General features: G+C 36.4%; 2 protein-coding genes across 6 annotated transcripts in view; one reads left to right on the top strand and one right to left on the bottom strand.

Moving 5' to 3' along the window:
- Positions 1-13,063, top strand: part of LOC146481342 (adhesion G protein-coupled receptor L3-like) — a 39,501-nt gene extending 26,438 nt beyond the window's left edge. For all 4 annotated transcript variants that reach the window (XM_085108430.1, XM_085108433.1, XM_085108431.1 and 1 more), the window contains exons 8-20: positions 917-1,001; positions 1,407-1,497; positions 2,483-2,532; positions 3,662-3,800; positions 4,606-4,706; positions 5,282-5,384; positions 6,169-6,319; positions 7,736-7,817; positions 9,200-9,266; positions 10,958-11,040; positions 11,467-11,587; positions 12,344-12,385; positions 12,829-13,063. In XM_085108430.1, the coding sequence (XP_084964556.1) occupies positions 917-1,001; positions 1,407-1,497; positions 2,483-2,532; positions 3,662-3,800; positions 4,606-4,706; positions 5,282-5,384; positions 6,169-6,319; positions 7,736-7,817; positions 9,200-9,266; positions 10,958-11,040; positions 11,467-11,587; positions 12,344-12,385; positions 12,829-12,966 (1,253 nt within the window). In that variant the 3' untranslated portion in view covers positions 12,967-13,063. The remainder of the gene's footprint in view (positions 1-916; positions 1,002-1,406; positions 1,498-2,482; positions 2,533-3,661; positions 3,801-4,605; positions 4,707-5,281; positions 5,385-6,168; positions 6,320-7,735; positions 7,818-9,199; positions 9,267-10,957; positions 11,041-11,466; positions 11,588-12,343; positions 12,386-12,828) is intronic.
- On the bottom strand, positions 13,029-21,501 carry LOC146481341 (uncharacterized). Of its 2 annotated transcripts, none has more exons than XM_085108434.1 (5): positions 21,192-21,501; positions 19,632-19,794; positions 18,364-19,336; positions 17,377-17,502; positions 13,029-15,785 (listed from the first exon to the last, which is right to left on the bottom strand). In XM_085108434.1, exons 1-5 carry the CDS (start codon positions 21,466-21,468, stop codon positions 15,465-15,467), a joined length of 1,860 nt encoding a protein of 619 aa, XP_084964560.1. In that variant the 5' UTR covers positions 21,469-21,501; the 3' UTR covers positions 13,029-15,464. The 2 variants fall into 2 exon arrangements, with proteins under 2 accessions (XP_084964560.1, XP_084964561.1); XM_085108435.1 differs by having other exon boundaries at positions 15,561-15,721.
- Positions 21,502-22,086: the final 585 nt, after the last annotated feature.

Below are 22,086 nucleotides of genomic sequence, written 5' to 3'. Positions count from 1 at the left end.
CGTCCGGCTCAGTTGGTTTTTGGGAAGGATGACTGGTATATCTTTGTCAAAATTATCCATCCGCCGGACCCCACTTGTTCAAAGAGCGGATAACTTTGTCACCGGAAAAGTTGCTATCCAGCTAATAAAATAATTAACAATTATTCCACGATCGCGCGTCGGATACTGAAGGATAATAATTATTTTATTTAAAAAAATCAAGACTAATGCTAGATCTCCATTTCGCTTTGCATGAATAACCAAAAGACAAATTAATGGTCCCTCTTTTTCGGGCATAGTATAATGGCTTTTAGTATAAATCTACTAGTGTTCTATCACGAATGCCGTTCTCTGATTGGCTACGCTACTCGCTATCTATTCTGTGATAGATAGTGAGTAGCGATTTTCAACAAAATGGCGCCCGCTTCTTCGCGTTTTCGAAGTGTCTGCGATGAGGAAATAGATAATTTACTTGTTTAGTTTTGAACGACTAGTAGATTTATACTAAAACAATTAGATTATTCGCTCTCGATTTCTATGCGTGATAGTTGATTCGGGCTTCGCCCTCATCAACTATCACGCGATAGAAATCTCGAGCTCATAATCTAATTGTTAAATATACTATTGCCGCTTCCCTGGAATTGCATTTTAAAATGATCCAAATGTTAATACAATGTAATAGTTGAAATATAATGGGCTCCTTCTGAAGTACATTTTATCCATTGGATAGCGATTTATATGCTGAACAACGCTATCTGCTCTTTAAACAATAGCGCCAGGCGTTTAAATCGAGCTTGGAGGAGGGAGTAGAAATAAATTAACTCTTCTAAATTAAAAATTCCCATTTTTATTTTTCTTTTATCGTTTTTTTTGTTTTTTGTTTTTTGTTTTTACTTTCTTTCTTCATTCCCTCTTTATTCCTTTTACTTTTTTGCAGATTCAGTAGTGCTGGGTGTTATGTACAAAGACCTTCATGAGTTGTTTACAGAAAAAACCGAATCCAACAAAACCAACAAAAGCAGGTGTGCCAACAACACTTTCCAAATGGCCGTAATGACAGGGCAACTAACCAAAGCACTGCTTTTATGTCCAACAGCCCGAGTCATATAATTTTTGGGGTCTTCAGTTACTTTTGCGTTGGTAATAGTTCTTTAATTAAATCCACGCATTGCAAATGAAAAAATTTAAAGAAAAATGGGGATGGGGGAAAGAACATTGATTCATGACAGCGAAAGTTGCAGTGTAACAGATTTTGTGTCCATTGTTTGGCCAACTGAAATACAAACAGTCAGGGAGCAGTTTTTGGGTAAATCAAAGACTACTGGAAAATGTATGTGTAAGTTTGATTACTTTAATTTATGTCATGTCGCTGGTCATTCCATATTACAAAGTGCATTATTTGTCATATTATGGCACTTCCATTTCAGGGCTCTAAATACGAAAATAATGTCAGCTTCATTGTACCCACCTTCAGCAGTGTTACAAAAAAGCATCACCTTGGTCTTCAAAAACTTAAAGGTATCAATGAAAACAAAAACCATAATAATTAAATGTAATAACAGAAGGGTGGACTAGAGTAGTCATTTATACGAAAATAGTCGCAGGGTCCAATGACCTTGTTTGATTTTGACCTGCGGGCGTCGCAAAAAAAAAAAAACCGCACCAAACTTTGTTCGTATAAATTGATAGATGGCTTGGCGCATGGACGTGATTTAAATCTAATTAGAAGCTAAGGCTGTTCAAATCGTATAGTCTTATTCATGACTGTCTTCAACCAAATTTAATTTTAGGTGACGTGTCAAATGACCACCGCACTGTTTAGTAATCACTGAATTTGATAATTTACCAACTTTGGAGATAAATTTGAAGGCGCCTTGGTTCTTATCTTATTTTAAAGTTATTAGTTTTCTTTAGATATTCTGTTCAATTGTCTAACATTTCTGTTTACTTTGTTTTTCCAAATATCCATCCATTTGACTATCAGGATAACTCCCTTTTTAGGGTGTATAACACTTATTAGTTTAAATCTACTAGTGTCCCATTACGAATGCCGTTCTCTGATTGGCTGCGCTACCCGCTATCTATTCTGTGACAGATAGCGAGTAACAGTTGTCAACAAAATTCAGCCCGCCTCTTCCCGTTTTCGAAGTGTCTGTGAGCAGGACTTGGATAATTTACTTGTTAAGTTTTGAACGACAAGTAGATTTATACTAAAATAATTAGAGTATTCGCTCTCGATTTCTATGCGTGATAGCTGATTCGGGCTGCGCGAGTCATATGCCTACCAGTTTTGGGAAAATTCACAAGTCGAGTGAATGTAATAAATTAAGTTCAAGAAAAGCTAATAAAAATCGCCGGCCGTAAAACAACAATTAAAGGAAATAAACTTTACTAAAAATTGATGACGTGAATGACATTTGTTGAACAGAGCGCAAGTTTGATTTTTTCCCAATACTTTTTGAATATTAACTTATTTCTAATAGGCCAATGCTTTTGCTTTCAGCCTGCGGGAAAGGAAAGAGAATGTGTATTTTGGAAATACTCAGACGACAAGTGAGCAAGTGGCTTTGCCTTTTCCGCAATAATTAATGGGATTAGAACAATAAAATGTTTTCCTATTTCTTTAACAGTTCTTTAAGCGTCTTACCAACCGACGGACGAGGGTTTTTTATTCTCTCAGTGGGCTGTTAACAGTTTTCTGAATCGATCTGAATCATTTTATTTTTATTTTTATTTAACGATATTATAGTAACATATATTTATTATACAATGTGTTTTTTATCATCAGTTGTAAATCACTGGTAATGTAAAGCCACGTATACTAAATGTTCTTTTTTAAGTCACGGCCCACGTATAACATAGCCCTTAATATATAGCGGTCTTCTTTCATTCCCCTGGTTATGGGATGGGAGGACGTATTCTGCCCCCATTCCACTAAAGTTCAAGAGTAAGTCTCACAACACTTTGTGTATAATAGTACGTCCAAAGGTTTTTCCTAAGAGATTCGCGACGGGAAGTGTTGCCGTCTTATTACGCGGGAATTATGTCATTGTTTTAATCCAGCGGCCATCTTAGATCCACCCTGTCTGATTTTCGCATTTCCTCAGAACTTTAGAAAAGCACCAAAATTTGTAGAAAAGTAATCAAAACTGATGACAGAACACTAAAATAGTTTAAGAACAAGAAATTTACTGTGAGAAAGTTACTTTTTGCTCATTAAAAACAGGAATATTTCTATTTCTGAAACCTTTCTGTCGCACTTGCCACATCAAATAAATTATTCTCAGGTAAATTTTTGAGAATAGAGTATTGACGTTGGAAGTCGTGCAGCAATGTCGAATCTCCCCCCTCCTTTTCCCTCGTCTAGACGTTATTGAAGGACCTTAACAAAAAAAAAAAAAAAAAATTCAGGCTCGTATGTCTAAAAGATTTTCATCTTATTAACGAAAAAACCTTTCCTTCAAGATCAGGCTCAGCCACAAAATCACCCGATCGTGTGTAACAACAACAAAAAAAAGTGTAAGCCTGTCGGGGGCAACCAAACTTAACTACAGCACTTCGCAAGCGTCGGATATCCAGCAATTGAATGATAATGAAGTTTTAGAAAGCCTAAAACTAGAAAATAGTTATTTGAAACGTCAGTAATTTCAACCATTTAGAAAACGGTTTTCTCTTTCTCTAGTTTTCAGGGTTGGTCAGGAGAAGGATGCCATGTAAAGAAAACAACCAGCTCAGAAACAGTGTGCGTCTGCAATCACATGACTCATTTTGCCGTTCTTATGGACTTCGGTACCAGTGATGATGACAATGACAAATCTCTGGTAAGTTTAAATATTTCTCACTATTCACTTCATCAATCCATCGCATTATGCCAATCTTTAAATCTGGAAAACAATTTTCAAGATCAAGATTTTCATTTCAATTTACCTTGTGCTCCTTTAATGCAATCCGTTTCAGATTTAGCCATTAATTCAAGCCTAAGGTCGTGTTTCTTTTAGCCAATGTAACAGGCAAAAATTAGATTTTCTTCTTCCAGCAAGCCAGGGGCTCTCCTTGTCCTGGAGCTTCAGTGGAAAAGGAAACACCCTGGGAAGGAGGTTTGGACAATCCATGCACGGAGGAAGGTGGATTACTCCAAGTATAGTCTCGTAGTAATTTCCGATGGCAAGATCCATTTAAAGAATAAGAATTTGTCCTACGACGGAGCAAACTTCTTTACTTTATTTAGGACGAAATTCCAGGACCGTTGTTTGTTTTAGTTCCTAAGTCTTAGGAATTCCTTATGTAACTTCAACAGCATCAGAGTAATGAGACCTGGATGGAGATTTGCGTCCCCAAGCTTATTTCCTTTGAGAAGCAAAAAATAGAACGATAATGTCATATGTCGTGAGAATGACGTGACTACTTCTGAATAGCCGCCATCTTGGATCCTCTATCTTGGAATGTTTTTCTGAAACCACAACAAAGCGTCCAAATAAACTGAAAAATAGTGAAATAATTAAAAAAAAAATCGCTGAAACAGTTTCATTTTGAGGGTCTTTTTTTTTTTAGACATTTATTCGTAAGAAGTTATTCCTTTTCAGCGGTGATGCGTTTATTTATTTATTTATTTATTTTTTTCAACAGCCACCAGGTGAGATTGAGATACTAAAAATTCTCACATATGTGGGTCTGACGCTGTCTCTACTTGGAGCTGTGATCACAGTAATCTGCTATCTTCTGCTAACGTAAGTTTTAATAAAAGCCTTAAGGGAGTGTATACTCTTTGGATTTGTTTTCTGTTGTCCTGCTCAAACCATGTCGTATGATTTTTGTTAGGACTTGAATTGACTACACAAAGAAAGCATACTAGCCCGCACACACGACTTTTATTCCACAGATCATCCGCCTCAGTTAGCTACTTTTGGACCAAACACACGTCATTTAAATGAGCGTGGTAGCCAAACTTACCCTTTTTTAAAGAATTAATTACAACCCTCTCATCACACTATTGATTGATTGATTGATTGAATTGATTAATTGATTGACTGATTAATTGATTGTTTGATTGATTGATTGATTGATTGATTAATTGACTGAGTAATTGATTTATTGATTGATTAATTCATGGATAAATTGATTCATTGATTGATTGATACATTGATTTCTTGGTAGATTGATTGATCGATACGCTCTTAATTTCTTGCCTTAATTTAATGCCTTTGGATTGTTTTAAAGATTTATAAGACATGTTCATTTAAAAAAAAAAAAAAATGGAACTGTTGACTTTCATTGATTCGTTTGTATGTTCATCTCCCACCAGAGACAAGCACGCACCTTTATCTCAGATCCGTGTGAGTTTGGTTACGTCACTGTTTGCAGGACAAATCACATTTCTTGCAGGGATTGATGCCACCGAAAACAAGGTGCAAACGTCCTCAATTTTTTCTTTTCTTATCACAAAGTCCTAAATAGAGAAGTTTCATTGTCTTTATTTGTTTTAAAAACTCTATTCGGAAAATAAGAAATGCAAATACAAATTAACGCGCGGCCAAAATCGCAATTAACTTCCTTTGCAAATTACAAACGGTGATATTTGACACTTAACGGTCATTTCGTTCTGCCATTAAGACAAATGCGTCTTTTCCGTAAATTTCTTAAGCCAAATGTACCTGTGTTAAACGGTCAACCATTGTTAATTGGTGTATACGAGATTCCTTCAGGGTGATCATGAGAGGTAAATACAGCCTTGGCTATAGTACCAATGTGGGATGAGAGGAACTAACGGAAGCTCTCAAACACATGTTGAACGAAGAACAGAACAGACCAATGGGATGACAGAGAAGGGGGTAATCCCCAGGATCGTCGACTACACTTAAAAATTTTGTAAAAAAAAATGGAACTGACAGCAGTTAAAAGCCAAAACATACTAAGTTTTAATATGGGATTTATTGGAGAAGGATACCCTTAGATTTGACGTTCGTTTGTGATTTAAACCCGTTCTTAAAATCTTATACTTCCCAGAAGCCATTCCTCCCAAATTGCAGATGCCCATGTTGCCTTCCTCCGTAACTGCTTTATTAGCGTAATTCTTATTGCGGTTTATTCCAGACATGCATACACAGTATGTATCAATCTTTCTCTGGACAACTTACTGGTGCGCAACCTGCATCAAAACACTGATCCCAAGGTTCCTTCCGTTTTCCTCAGGGCGCCTGTGTAACAGTAGCAGCTCTGATGCAGTACTTCTTCATGGCTGCCTTGTGTTGGATGCTTGTGGAGGGAATTTACCTTTACTTGTTTGTTGTCAAAGTCTATAACGTCAGCAACAGAATGGCCGTGTATCATGGCGTTTCCTGGGGTATTGATGTTTTCGTTTTGTTTTGTTGTTGTTGTTGTTGTTGTTGTTGTTGTTTTCCTGGTTATTGTTACAGATGAGGATTTAAAAATCTAAATCATTCCAAACCCGGAGTTCTGTGTCGATTATAATTCAAGCAAGAAGCATAGGACTATTCAATTTTTTTTTCAATTCAATTCAATTCGTTTATTTTTCCATTAACCAAAAAATACATTATAAATACATTATAGACGACACACAATATTCTTACTATTACAATGTTCATATACTTAACTATTTACAATATTAAATGTGTAAAAGGCTAGAAAGCCTATATAGAAGCCGGGAGCTTATTAACTATAGGCTTCCTAGAACCGAGCAAGATATCAAACTTAATTGGAATTGGAATTGAATTGTATCAAGAGAAATTGAGCTGAATTGTAATTTGTATCCTTAGAGAAACATTTTTTTCATTTTATTTGAGAAAAATGCTTAGTACTTAAAAATCAGAAAAAAAAAGGTCGTGGAGAAATATCTTTTCTAAACAAAAGGGAAATGAAGTGTCATGTTTGCACTATAAATAACAGGAAATTTTTAAGTTGATTTTGGAGGGTCTGAAACTGCAAGCTATTTTAGGACAACGGGATATCCACAAACTACGACTCACGCGTCTGCCGAAAGTGAGACCGTCCAGTAAGGCAATAAATTGCAAATCAGGAACGTTACCACAAGAGACACCCACAGATTGTAAAGAGTTAAACCTAAATTATAGCCCCAGAAAGCAAGTCAGATTAGTCCGCAAGTAAGAGACAACTAACATTCCTAAAAATATATATTTGTGGTTCCGGATCTATGACATGAAAGTAACCCGGAGTGCCATCACACTCGAGGGAGCAAGGGGGTTTTCCTAATTACTCTAGCAATGATGCATAGGGTGATCAACATTACTACACGTAACAGTGGTGGGGGTAATTATACCAAATAAGGAAGTCACTGGGGGAGGGTAGGAAATACAATGGATCAGTTAGTAGCCTCTTCACAGTACTCCGTATTCACAACATCCAAGTGGTACCATTAGATCTAACGGAAATGCGATCGATTTTTCAGCTGTGGGAGAGAAGGGAATAATCCAAAAATGTCATTAATATGGTTAAATGCTATTTAGGGCTTCGGATTCGCAATGCACCCAAGTTTGTAAATTAAATAAAGGCCAACGGAGTATCACAAACGAGTGAGGAAATGGCGTATTTCAGGCTTGTAAAAACCGTTATTTCGCCTACTAGATTTAATTCTCAAAATTAGATATGAATTTGCGTTTTGAACAGAGTACGAGTGATTTAAAGGAATTTAATTTGACATTGCATGAAACTAGCTCACTAGGCCAGTGGTAAATTACTGGGATCAAATGACGCGCCAGTACTTTTATTTACTATATTTCAGGAACTCCCGCAATTTTGGTCTCCATATCGCTGAGTATTGCCACAGGGAAAAATGGAATCAAGAGTTTTGTCAGCGATAAGTAGTAAGTTTTCGTATTGTTTTTTTATCATTTCATTTTTGATCACTAATTTCTCTCCACTTATCAGTTTTCTTGGATGAATCATGAGAATTAAAGGTATTGCTCTCATAAGACATACAATAAAACTATTAAGGGAGGATGGGCTCTTGAAATTATGTAATTACACAGTGATTGGTATACTGATAAAGCATTCGGTTATCACTTAAAGTGAAATCTAAATATACTTTTATTTTAGCATTAATGAAACATAGACGGTAAACGTATAGTTTTACATACTGAGGACAATTTTCACATCGTATTAAATTTGGGGAAAGTTCTGCCACACGATAAGAGGTATAGCGTTGTTGACTGGGTGGGTTAATATCGCACGATCATTCCCTCAAGTGGATCGAACATTCTTGACACTCGGCAGGAGAGGATAAGGTAGCTCATCCTCTCTTACATTCTGTTATCGACGTTCTTAATTCAAACCGTGCCAGTAGCTTTGCATCTTTATTACCTTTAAATTAAATCAACACCTTGACAGTTCTACCAAAATTTTTCAAACAATACTGACCAGTTGCTTCGCACTTGGAATAATCCCTTTTATAAGCCCTGGGCTTATACAATATCTTATAACGGGTTTTGGGTGGGCTTATATCCGGAATGGGGGAAGTAGGGGTCTTATAAACGGAATAAAAAAATAACAAAACGTACTTTATTTCACTGCAAGACCAAATTGGAAATTCTAACTTAAACTATATCCAGAACATAACAAAAGAAGTCAGTCCTACTTCACAAGGTTTAATAATTACATCATTTTTCCCGTACATTACTTGTTCTCAATGTTCTGTGAATGTGATTTTCTCAAGACAACAAGTCAAAAGAGAGGTGGGGGGGGGGGGGGGGGAGCGGTGGCTTATGAGCGGGGATACTTATTAAGGGATACTGTACCTTTTTCTTAGAGGGGGGGGGGGGGGCTTACATAAAGATGGGACAATAAGTGGAAAAGGAGGGGGTTTATGACTGGAATAATTTTTTTTTTTACATACAGATGGGTCTATAACCGAGGAGGGCTTATAAGCAGGGAGGCAGCGGGGGGGGGGGGGGGGGGGAAGGGAAGGGGCGTATAACCGGGAGTTTTCAGTATTCCGGCTAGGACGCTGCACCTGACAAATGCCAGGTAGTCATATTTTGTTGATCTTATAGTGATGCTGCTAATTTATGCTCGGCAAATAGTACAGTGCTATCGGTCGGCCGGCTTTCACCGGCGGTGGATTTTAACCGCTAGAAAATGAATTATGATAGGAAAAAGTTCTTATTTGCCTTTTGTTTGCTTGTTTGAAGCAGTGGAACGGACTGGTGTGCTAAAGTTGTTTTTGTTGTTTTATTTACTGAACTCTAAGCTGCTGGCTGTCATCTGCTAATGGTCTCATCTGGATATTTGTCTCATTTGTTCTGCTGGTTGAGCTTGTAAGTAACAGCTGACTCGACACACTGATTTACGGAACCTAAAAAAAGACCGACAATAAACATTCAAGCGGACTCTATCCGCGCGAAACTCTTTATTTACCATATTTATTCGATTAACCGGCCACCTTCGAATAAGTGTCCAACTTGAAAGATCAAAAAAATTAATCGGCGCCGACCCTCGAATACGTGCCCATTTTAAAAGACCAAAAACTTAATAAGCGCCCACCCTCATCCTTCTCCCGACAAAATACCATCTCTGTACTAGCCCAGCGTGAAGTAGAAAGAGCGTCAGTTGTGTTCCAAAATTGGTTTAAGAAACGGCAATCAGTAAACTTTTATTTTGTTTATGGCTTGTTCGTGTTAGCTTTTACACTTTGCTTTGTCTTGCCGAAAATGTTGGGAAAGTAATAAGCGCCCACCCTCGCGCGCCCAAACTTAAATAAGCACACAGGGTCGAATAAATACGGTAATTGTAAATTTAACTCTCATGTGAATTTCAAGATTTCATTTATTTTCTGTGTAAATATATTCCACTTACGTTTATTTTTCTCCATACTTGACGATGATTACATGAAGTCGAAATGGAAATCGATCCTTGATAATGATGATAATAATAATAATAATAATAATAATAATAATAATAACACTAACAATAATAATAATAATAATAATAACAATAACAATAACAATAACAATAATAATAATAAAAATAATAATAATAATAATAATAATAATAATAATTATTATTATTATTATTATAATAACACTAACAATAATAATAATAACAATAACAATAACAATAACAATAATAATAATAATAAAAATAATAACAATAATAATAATAATAATAATAATAATAATAATAATAATAATAATAATAAATAGCAATTAAATTGTTGACTCTGCCTCTAAGATATAATTGACAGGTTTACGTTAAATGTTTCCAGGTTAATTTTAGACAAAATCACAAAGTTGTTTGTGGCTTTTGTTTCTAACAGAGAAAAACATTTTAAAATTCTTAAGTCCGCGCAGCCAAAACCCCTCCCTCCCCTCTCCCACCCAGCCAAAGTTCCCTCCTACCTGAAATCAGCCATAATCTACCCCTGGGTTGTTCCGAAGGGTTAAACAAGAGTGTCCACCGACCTATAAAAGGGTGTTGGTTTATTTGTGAGATGCTACATTTACACGTGACTTTTAGTCATGGACATGGCACTTTGTTGAAAGTAGTGTATCATCCCAACAATTTAAGATGCGACTCTTTTTTGTTGAATGTTTTCCCGAAATCTGAACATATATTTTAGTTTTCCTTAGCAAGAAAATATGCCTTTTTTAAGTATTGCAAGTGGCGTTTCAGTCTGCTCCTGAAGCTCCAAGACTTTAAAAATTAGGGTAAAAGATTCCAGAAGTTCTTTGTAAATGTATAGAAACGAAAGAAGTTTTCAAAACCTTTGCATTTCTTGAAACGGTTGCACGTTTTGGATTACGAAAGTTACATAAGTTGGCACTGGTGAAGAAGCTGATTGATTTCTCTCCTCTTTCTCCTCCTCCTCCCCCTCATGCTCTTGTTCCTTCTTCTTCTTCTTCTTCTTCTTCTTCTTCTTCTTCTTCTTCTTCTTCTTCTTCTTCTTCTTCTTCTTCTTCTTCTTCTTCTTCTTCTTCTTCTTCTTCTTCTTCTTCTTCTTCTATTTAAGGTGAACGTGATGATTCTTGTACGAGTCATCAGGGAAATGACATCAATGCAGCATACAAAAGACAAGCAAACTGAACAGATAAGGTGAAAGTAATACTTGAATTCTAATAAAGGGCATAGAAGCTCGTCAATATTTTTGCTTCCCTTATCATTTGCCAAAAAAATAACACTATCTGATCGAAACTGGAAAGTTTCCATTTGATGGCCGTGATTATCTTAAAAGCAATAGAGTAGCCAATTGGCTTTTTCTAGTAGTTCTTGCACACAAAACATTTTTTCTAACAAAAGCAAACTCGTTACTCGCAAGTTTGCGTTCAATGACTGCATACCTCAAAAACAGTATAACTTTCAAGGAACATAGTTATTCTCAATTTATAAGCTGTTTTCGCCTTTATCTAGCAGGCCAATTCTAGCAGTATTGTACCCAAATTTTCTCCTAACAAAAAGAAATCATAAGGTTCCCTCGTTGCCAATTAAATGACAAGAAAATCTTAATTTATCTTCCTGCAGACTAAGCATCAGAGCATGCGTGGTGTTAATTCCTCTGTTGGGGGTCACGTGGTTGTTTGGCCTTCTTTACCGATTACACAAAGCGTTCATCTACATCTTTGTAATCCTTAACTCCACTCAGGTAAAGTGTACTAAAGGGCAGGGTCTTCAATGATAGCTTTAAGATTTTCTTACGGTACACGGGTGATTTTAGTCAACATCGTGTATAACAGTCAGTACGATTTAAGCTTGTGCAAACAGTATGTCCTTGAAGCTAGTACTCCTTTCAGTTCTAACGTTTTCATTCCAGTTTTTAAATTCAGGTCCATTTTCAAACGCATTTCTAAACGCGCGCGTATTTTGGGTTCCATGTAGTAGCGGGATGGAAAGACGTAACATTTGGAAAATTTTCATGAAAATATTCTTTAAAACATAAGGACCTATTAACTGACATTTTAATTACAGTAACTACCGAAATGTGATGTACTAGCATCCCAGCTAAGGAGGAAGAGGAAAGGCTCCTTGTTATTCCATGCAAAAGAAAAAGTAGTTATTAGCACCACCAGGTTGGCTAAGAGGGTCTTACAACCCATGTTACCTTGCCACCTACCCAGTATATCTCCTTGCCTAAAAAACCTACCGTTTATCTCTTATATGCCTGTCATGAACCTCCTCACAATAATTATTACTATAATTACTTATCTAAACAGCTTTCTTGCCTACCTAGCCAACCTACCCTGCTTATCTACTTACTAATCTAAGACATCTTACCAAATACTTACTACAAAGGGAATAATTTACGCGTTCATTTATTATTTTTTCCATCCAAAGTACATCAGATGTGGAATTTTTCAGATCAGTATTATTGTAATTTTTGTTTGTTCTCATGATTCAACAGGGTTTCTTTATTTTCATCCTCCACTGCGTGAGGAACAGTGAGGTACGGTTTAATTGGTTGAATGTAATATCTCAGGTATTACAGCTGTGATTTAATAACTGTCGCAGTGAGTAACACTAATTAGTAATAATAATAATAATAATAATAATAATAATAATAATAATAATAATAATAATAATAATGATAATGATAATGATAATGACGATGACGATGACGATGACGATGACGATGACGATGACGATGACGATGACGATGACGATGACGATGACGATAACGATAACGATAACAATAACGATAATAATAATAATAATAATAATAATAATAATAATAATAATAATAATAATAATAATAATTACTCCGGCAACCACTCTACACTCTTACGTATGGCATGTTTACTGTGCAAATTATGATTTGTACGGGTAGCACGCATGTTAGACACAGCTAGCCCATATGATAATGTAAGATTATGCTATTCTCTTATACAGATCAGGGAGCGCTTCAAAAGAAGAATCCAAGCAAATAATCCTGCAGGCGGAAAATCTGAAGATGGATTGAAGAAATCTTCAGAAACTAATCAAGTCAGTGTCAACGAAGTTGAGCTAAGCGGTATTCATGAACTGTAAGAGTAGTAGGCTCCAATGAACGATTCACTCAGATCCCTAAATAGGCAATTTCACAGTCACTCGTTAAACTTTTAGATCTTCTGCTTAAGAGTTAAAAGACGCGATGAAGCTTACGCAAGTACGCATGAAAACGCTACCACAATGGAAACAGTACCGTGTAAGGTGAAATTCAGGCTCGATTTCCTTTTTTCGAATTTTTTTTTGGGCTAAATTTTGCGATTTCCGCCTCAAGCACGGGAATAATAAATAACAAATAACTTTAATACTTATATAGCGAAAAATCCATTATATGTATATGATGTAACGCGCTTTACAATAAGTTGTTACAGTAACAGGGATTATGATAGTTAAAACTACAAAATGAAAAAAATATATTTGACAATAAATTAAAAAAGCGATAAAAAAATCTAAGGGGTACATAGTCTAAAAATGCTTACGCAATTAAAAGTATGTTTGTTTAAAAAGATATCTTTTCAGTATCAGAATATTACAAAGAGATGAAATGTAATCAACTTCACAGATTTGGGCTTTAACTTACTACTAGTTTTTTCGAAGGTGATGCAGTAATCACCTAAAATGGCCCTTAATTGACTTACGCAATTACAGAATCAAATGCCTGTATAAAGGTATTGATGATGAACCTGAAAAGCATACAGTTATCAATTCACCAGCGCACAGTATAAAATGAACTGGGAAATATGTGCAGTGTGGAGGCCCTAGATTAGGTTGCTAGATGCTCTGTTATAAGCCAGGCTATATTTTTAGTTATCTGCATAAATCTGAACCATTTAACTAGTGCCAATTAATTTGACACTAGGTCTCCGTTAACTTTGACTCATAATCTTCTTCTACGACCTTGTTTGATCTCAAGGTATACGCATATTCTTCAACCATCGACAGTGCTGAGTAAAATCCAAAGATTTCTTAAAACGTTAGAGTTGATTTCAATGTCTTCTTAGAATTTACGAACATTCATTTGTTTTTCCCTGATCTCTACATTGGGGGGCAGGGAAGGAAGGCGGAGGAGGGGGGGGGGGGGGGGTGAGGGAGGTTACTTCCGCCCCAGTCGAGAGCGGTGAATCATTTTAACTGACAAGACCGCCTCACTGGGAAGCAATTCAGTCTACATTGAACAACAATAACCTATAGTAAGACCCAGTAAAAAAGGGTTCAAAAAGTTAATGTATAAAGAGAGAGTGACTGAGTTGGGATCGCGAAATTTACATTTGCAAAAATGTGACTATAAATGGCAACTCAATCAAACTATGCTTATCGATGAATACTCATGAAGAATGTTTGATATTCAGGAAAAGTTTAATTATTTCAAGTGAAAGATTTCTGTCCAGTTTCTCCCAAGACTGCCACTAATTTGGTCAAGTCACAACTGTCAGATAACCCCATCTAAAATGTCAACTTATATTTTATTATTATTATTATTATTATTATTATCATCATCATTATTATTATTATTATTATTATTATTATTATTATTATTATTATTATTATCATTTTTGTTACTATTTTGGTAAATCAAGAAAACTTTCGCAGATTATTAGATTCCGCAATAATTTACACGGTTGTTGTTGTCGTTTATAGTTCTTCAGAACATGTAAAAAGCTTCGCTCTCAGGGTCGTTGACCATTAAGGGATCACCATAGATCATAATTGTAACATATAAAAAGGAGCCAACTTCTGTAATTTAATTCTGGTCTCTGACCATAATTTACAAAGTAAAATATACACTTAAACTTAGGTGCAGAATGATTTTTAATAGCTTAACAAGGGTCAGTATTGAATGTTCTACAGGTAAACACAGGGTATATAATGTTGATAAATGAACAAATCTTAAAGTAACGATTCGTGAATCGAAAACCCTGTACCAAAATTAGCTGGAAAAATAAACAAATTTAAAAAACTGTTTGTTGTTCTTCCCGACTCAATAGAATTATTTAATGGACCACGTTTGACATACCATCCCTTAAAACAATTGACAGCTATCCTACGATTCATCCCTGGATGTTACGATCCTACGATGGTACTCACCATCCTACGTGAAGTCTTAGATGCTAGTCTACGTACATCCATAATCTATTCTTATTCAAGATGTCAATCAGCTAAAGGTTCACGTCAGCGAACCTCTCAAGAATCGATTTCCTTTTTATGTATATAAGTGTTTACCGGGTCCGGGTCCGGGTCACTTTATCCATGATCCAACATAAGGGTGTTTGTTTTTGCATTTAAGCTATTATAGTACCTGTAGGCTGTTTGGTTATTACTGTGGGCTCAACAGTGCAATTTATGTGTTTCTAGTGCTGTTTTTTTGTTGTTGTTGTTGTTGTTGTTGTTTTTTTTTTTTTTGTTTTTTTTTTTTTATCTGGCTGGCATAATTCGGTCTTGTTCATGTGCTCGATTTAATTGGTGTAGTAAGGATAGTCCTAAGTCAGTGCATTCGCTGGCTCAGTTGATGTCGTGTTTATGGTGAGAGCCATCTTTATTGATCACATGCCAGTACATTTATTCAGCAACCTCTTGTTCCATGTGATGCCAGACGATTTTCCCAACTCAACCAGGGTCCGTCGCTTACCCCAGCGAAACCCTGTCCGCCACTGGTAGAAAATACCGGCTCTCATTTGCAGTGCAGCTAGGCGAGCAGACACGTCCAGGCACCATCTCTTTCCCGGTGAACGATTTGCTTGGTAGGACAGGGTCGTAGGGAGATTAACTTCTAATAAAGTACCTTCTCCATAAGCACCACCTCGGATAAGAAATACTGAAATATATCCTGTGATACTTGCTTTCACTTCAGAAGAAGGCTCAAACTAGCAAATTAAATAAACGACGATTTTATTGTCACAAAAATGACGTTATCAATTATTCCAACATGTGAAGTATATATCAAATGTGTGTTGTTTCGAATAAACATAAAACAATACATTGGCACAATACCCCTTCCACTTTTTCGTGGCCCGATTAAGGTGGCTTACTACAGTTTTAATGGAGTATAAGGGCACAACTTTTAACTCTTTTAAAAAAGGTTCCAAGCTGTCTTTCCCTTCACTATCCACTGTTTGCTTAAGTGTTTTACGATTCTATGTGAAATTTGAACAATTAAACGTCAACAAATAGCCAAAATGAGCGACCAAGTACCCAATGAGAGACTGGGCACTAGTAGGTTAAGTCACGTTTTTCTCAAATTCTACCCGTATGACCCCACCTGAAAATTTCAAGAATAAGAAATTGGGTCTGATTTAACATTCATGCAAAGTAAAATTAAAAATCTGTAAGACAGTTTTTGTGCAAACTAAGAGAATGTGAAATTTGGCTCCAAACGTGATTCACCCGAACAAATCAACCGTGAAAATTTCATCATAAGTTGTACGGTAAGTTTTCGAGCAATCCTCGATCAAAGACAGGTTTTACAACCTCGGGCGAAAATTGAATTGCGCATGCCCTTCATTTAAGCGCGCGCTCATGTAACGCCATGTATCGCGTGCGAGAAAGGTACAGTAAATTAGAGCTCTTTTACCGAATGTTTATCAAACTTTTTTGCCATATTTTTCCGGCTTTAGGCTTGATTACATGTTTGAAAGGAGTTTTGAAACTATCGCTACATATACCAAAGAGATTTGACGCCTTTCAAGTGCTGAAATGGTTTTTGTTACTTCTTGAGGTTACTTGCGTCATTTTTGCACGCGCGACAAATACTGACGTGTGGCAGGCTATCATAGCGCGCGCGACTAAGTCTCGGAAAAACTGTAGTAAGCCACCTTAAGGACGGTGCCTACTATTGTTACTGCGCATACGTTCTGCGCATCTCGAGATACTCAGGTTTCCTATGGGTGGTGCCTGCTAATACAGGGATATTTTTGCGCGGTTTAAAACTATACGGAGAAAGAAGAACTTAGCAAATGCTTTTGGTATCTCGAAAGAAAATTGGGGGTAACCATGCATTTTTCAGAGATAATTAAGCTTCAATTTGGGAAAAATATCCCATACATTGCTTTACATTTTAGCGCTTTTTAGAGATATTGTTGCTTAATTATCTCTGAAAAATGCGTGGTTACCCCCAATTTTCTTTTTGGATTTCAATAGGCCTTGCTAAGAACTGCTTTTCCCGCATAGTCATAAACTGTGCAAAAATACTACGGTATTTGTAGGCACCGTCCTTAAATTGGTGAACAATGTCGGACAAAGCAAAAAAAAAAAATCGATTATTTTCTTTATCAGCTAACTGGCAAATTTTTGTCCTGCAATATCACAACTTCATTGACGGTCGACAGCTACAATGAAAATTTTGTAGTTGCAAGGTTTTATTTCGTTTCCTTTTCGGAGTTACAATGCATCAGGAAAATACAGCTTAGCAAATAGGTGACTCAGCAATGAAATATTTGATCATGTTGGATTTCTTACCTGCACACTTAACTTTGGGGGATTGAGTGAATTCCCTGCAGAAGGGAATCTCACCTGGTACTGAACTTCAAGTGTTAAGCTGAATTCAACTCCTAGTCGTACGATAAATACAGGGACAGAGATGCCCTGAAAAGAAAAAACGAAACTATATTAATAAACCTAGCTACCCCCTTCTTAAGTGCTGAGCCCACTACCGACATAATACGCGTGGCTATATATAAAGAAACGATTTGAACCAAGGAACCATCAGAAGTCTATTTTCCACTTGGCAGCATGGCGTGAAATGACGCCAAATGATGCAGTTCTACGTTAGAAGGTCCGAAAACGGTCGGACTGAATTTCTTAAGCTTTTTCTTTTGTTCGTCTTTTGTTTTTTTTGTTTTATTTATTATTTTTTTATTGCATAAATAAACGATAAGAAAGGCTCAAATTCTAAGAAAGTAAAACTTAATAAAATGTTTTAGACAATCTAATACTGTAAAGAGAAATTAAAAAAAAAAAATTGTTGGCCACTCATAGCAAATTGTCCAGAATACTACGTCACGCCTCAAACAATAAAACTCCCTTATGAAAGTGAAACAGTTTCACGGATATTTCTTGGATACTTCTTGCATAAATAAACAAAAAGAAAGGCTCAAATTCTAAGAAAGTAAAAATTAATAAAATGTTTTAGACATTCTAATACTGTGAAGAGAAATTAAAAAAAAAATGGTTGGCCATTCATAGCAAATTGTCCAAAATACTACGTCACGTCTCAAACAATGAAACTCCTTTATAAAAGTGAGACAGTTTCATGGATATTTCTTGGATCTACTCTTAAGGCTATAGGTATTGGACACAAACGTAAACAACGTTCAGCTCAGTAATGGTTGGGTAAGTCAATCTCTTGGAAGCCTTTCAAGATCCAACACACAACTGCGAATTCAAGGAGTACCCCCAGAGAAATGCGTTTTAACTATAAAACAACAACAACAACAACAAACTTACTATTTTAGCGTTCCATTCATGTTGTCTTTCAATTGGCAGTCCTTTTGCTAACTCATTTTTTCTGTACTTCTTAGAAAACACTGTCAGGCTTTTACTTCCGACAGAAATCTTCACTTTTGCTTCTATCTCCAAACCGTTTCGGTTTGTCAGCGAAACATATGCAGTTCCCTTGACTGGAATCTTAATAAATTTTCTTTCAAACAGTTTTATTGGTACGTTGACCGTTGGGTAGGTGGAGCTGGCCTTGCTCCAAACTTTAGCAACTACTGTGTTTTGACTTGCTCTCCGAAATCTCTTCCGAGCTGTGAAGGACGAATTGGTCGAGTTATGCTGTCGACTAGACAACGAAAAATTTGATGGAGTTGGAATTACATATGAGACACCCGAGACTTCCTTTGCAGGTTTCTCGTCGACAGACAAAGTAGGCGCAGTGTTTGGAACGATTAGTCTAACAAAGAGGTGGAGACTAACCGCTTCGAGTTCAGCGTATCCGAAAGGGTGAGTTTCAACGAGCGAAACTTTGCTTTTCACAGTTACTTTCATCATAGTCACATTAAAACCTCCCTGAATATAAATCTCTTCTCCGAGATCTAACTGCTCAGAAAAATAGGCAACGCTCTCAGAGACCATTCCATTGCTCTTGGAAATGGATGCAAAGTCAGAATACTTCAAGTTCAGATCGATTTCCGATGACAAGTTAGCAAAATCCGAACGATCAAAATGATTCTTAATCAAAATTGCTTCCTTGTTTGATGTGTTTGCTTCTCGATGCATTTTCACTGGGCCAGGGAGCAAGGGCGATTCTTCAGGTTTTGAGGCAGCCGTTTTTTTCCCGTCTACATCTTCGTATAGCTCACGTTTCACATTCGGAAGTAGCTGTTGGACGATGCTAAATACCAGTCGCAACTGTTCTTCATTAGTGGAGTTGTTTCCGTAGATTTCAAACGACTCTCCAGCTCCGGAGTTTGTAGACCTGAGAAGATGAAATCCAAACAAATTAATAATAAAAAAGATTCATGGAATTTTCAAGATTAGGCAATCATCAAATTTAGAGCGTTATTAAAACTTACAACATTTTAGAAATAGGATTAAAAACCATGTTTGGCTAGAAAACAAGAAGGATGAAAAGAACACGCTGATTGATGCTGTCTAGCGCCAAACGTTTGCACCTATAAAGTCCCCCTAATACAAACTTCAATCTCCAGTCACTGCTCTATCGAAAAGTAATTGCTGTAGCAACAAAGCACATTTTTAAACTATATGTTAACCTTGAATCAAGTTGGAGTCGAACCAAGAAGTAATCCGTCATTATCTGGACTCCTGTTATGCTGACATTGCTTCCCAGATTGGAAATGTTGAATTTCATAAGAAACCAGTACTCCTCCAACGTCTTGTTCAGAACCAAGATGGTAACTATCGCACGGATTTTACCTGAAATATATAAATTCAAAAGAGAACGATTTCCAATTTTCTTTGCAAGACTAGGTATATAACTTTATTAAACAAAATTATTCTATGGCAAGTTAGTCTTGAGGTAAATCTGAGCGTTTTGATTGGTTCTTTTTTGGTCGGGATTTTACCATACGGACCGTTCCGTCTTCCGTATATTTTTGTTTACGTTAAGCGGCAAATTCAAAATTGGCTGCTAAACCTACTAAAAGAAAACCCGAAAATACTTTCATTCTTCGCAAACAAACAACCCATTAAGACTGATTCCGACATGAAACAGAAATTGAAAACAAAAAAAGAAGACGACTACTGATATAAACATTTTATTCCGCTTTATGGGAGCGTCTGGCTTTAAAAGTCGAAAAATTAAAAGCCTACTTGCGTCAGAACTGACCACCTTTTGTCAACTTTTTTAGGAAGGCACATCATCACGTTAATTTATTATCATTTTCTATTTATTTTTTTACTAATTAAATATTATGGTAAATAAAAGTAAAACAAATCGAGCAGATCAAACTTTAATAGCTTTAACAAATATCCTTATTCAAAAACGTACTCCACGAGCAGAGAAAACAGAAAAGGGAAGCAAACATATACTCGTTTTATTCTTGTTTTGTTTCCCTGGAAGATAAAGAAGAAGAAGAAGAAGAAGAAGAAGAAGAAGAAGAAGAAGAAGAAGAAGAAGAAGAAGAAGAAGAAGAAGAAGAAGAAGAAGAAGAAGAAGAAGAAGACGAAGAAGGAGAGGAAGGAAAAGAAGGAGAAGGAGTAGAAGGAGAAGGAGAAGGAGAAGGAGAAGGAGAAGGAGAAGGAGGAGGAGAGGGAGGAGGAGGAGGAGGAGAAGGAGGAGGAGGAGGAGGAGGAGGAAAAGAGGAGAAAAAGTGAAAGAATATCAAGAATAAGAAATAAGAGAATGGCAACGAGAAAAAGAACTGCAAAACAAAGAAGATACAGGAAAAAACTGGAAAAACAAGAAAGAAGGGGATTTATTATATAAACACCAGTGAAATACCAAGTGAGCTTTCGCGCAAAAAAGTGATATCCTGACACGTGAAGATAACACGTTATTTTCTCACGTGAAAATAACACCGTTACTATGGTTACATAACAAATCGCGCCTTTCGCAGCGAAAATGAAATTGTTTGGTACTTCATTGGTGTTTATATAATAAATAGGATATTACATGGCCGCTTGGAGATACGAAATTTCTCTTCTCGTGTTGAAAAATATTTCACTCGTTCGCTGCGTTCACTCGTATAATATTTTTCAACACGAGAAGAGCAAATTCGTTTCTCCGCGCGGCCATTTAATATCCTCTATGTCTTTAAAGAATTTGAGAAACAAGTGTAAAGTAAAGTATTAGGTTGTGGCGACAAACATACCCTTCTGTATTTCTCCCACTTGTATCTCTATGTCTTGGTCCACTCGATATGTCAGAGTTTCGCCCTTTTCCAGAGTGACTTCTGCCAAACGATTTGAGGTTGTTGACTTCACGGCAAAAAACAGAACGAGGGATAAAAGAACTCCAAGTAGCAAAACTGCTGTTAACACACTGATAACCTTGAGTTTAACCTGATGGGAAGACTCGTTCAATTTTGCATCAGATATTTCTGTTCCACTGAACCCCTTCTTCATCTCTGAAGCATTTTCCTCAGTCATGGCGCTGCTGCTAAACTGTTAGTTCAGCAGATGCGGAAGATAAACTGATGAAGTTTCATAAATAAAAACTTATTTTATATATGCCTCTTAAAAATAGGTTTCCATTATATTTCCAAGAGGAATGTGACGTCACAAGTAGTCTGTTGTTCAAATCATTCAAGGCATCGCCGACAATAAATCTATATTAGCTTTGCGAACTCCGCTCCAAATTTATAAGGAATTCGTCTGAATTTTGCGTTGTTATCATGATGAAAAACGTTGCAAAAGTCTCAGCACTACATCAGAAAAGACTCAAGAAAAGATTTGGTTTCTTGTAAATGTTTACCGCATCCTGATTGATTGGAAGCTTTTTGAACCAAGGAGTTCTTTTATTGGCCCGCTTCATCAAAATACGTCTTAGCTCTTTAAATAGACTTTAATTTGTGTCTTCACTTTTCATTTTAACCGCAAAGTACACACCAGAGACGTGAGGCAAATATATTAATATTTTAAAGAGCAAGGGTAAGCGTAGCCATATATATATTTTATCATTTGGTTATCAAAGTCTTTTGTAAAACGTCAGTTTGCCGTTCTAAAAATAATGGTACCTCCTTATGCAACCTCTTCAATAAGCGCACA

This window comes from Pavona decussata, unplaced genomic scaffold (genome assembly GCF_977016875.1).
Source record: "Pavona decussata unplaced genomic scaffold, jaPavDecu1.1 SCAFFOLD_50, whole genome shotgun sequence".
Taxonomy (NCBI): Eukaryota; Metazoa; Cnidaria; class Anthozoa; order Scleractinia; family Agariciidae; genus Pavona; species Pavona decussata.
The sequence above is the reverse complement of the archived record's forward strand: the minus strand, read 5'-3'. Positions and strand labels throughout refer to the sequence as shown.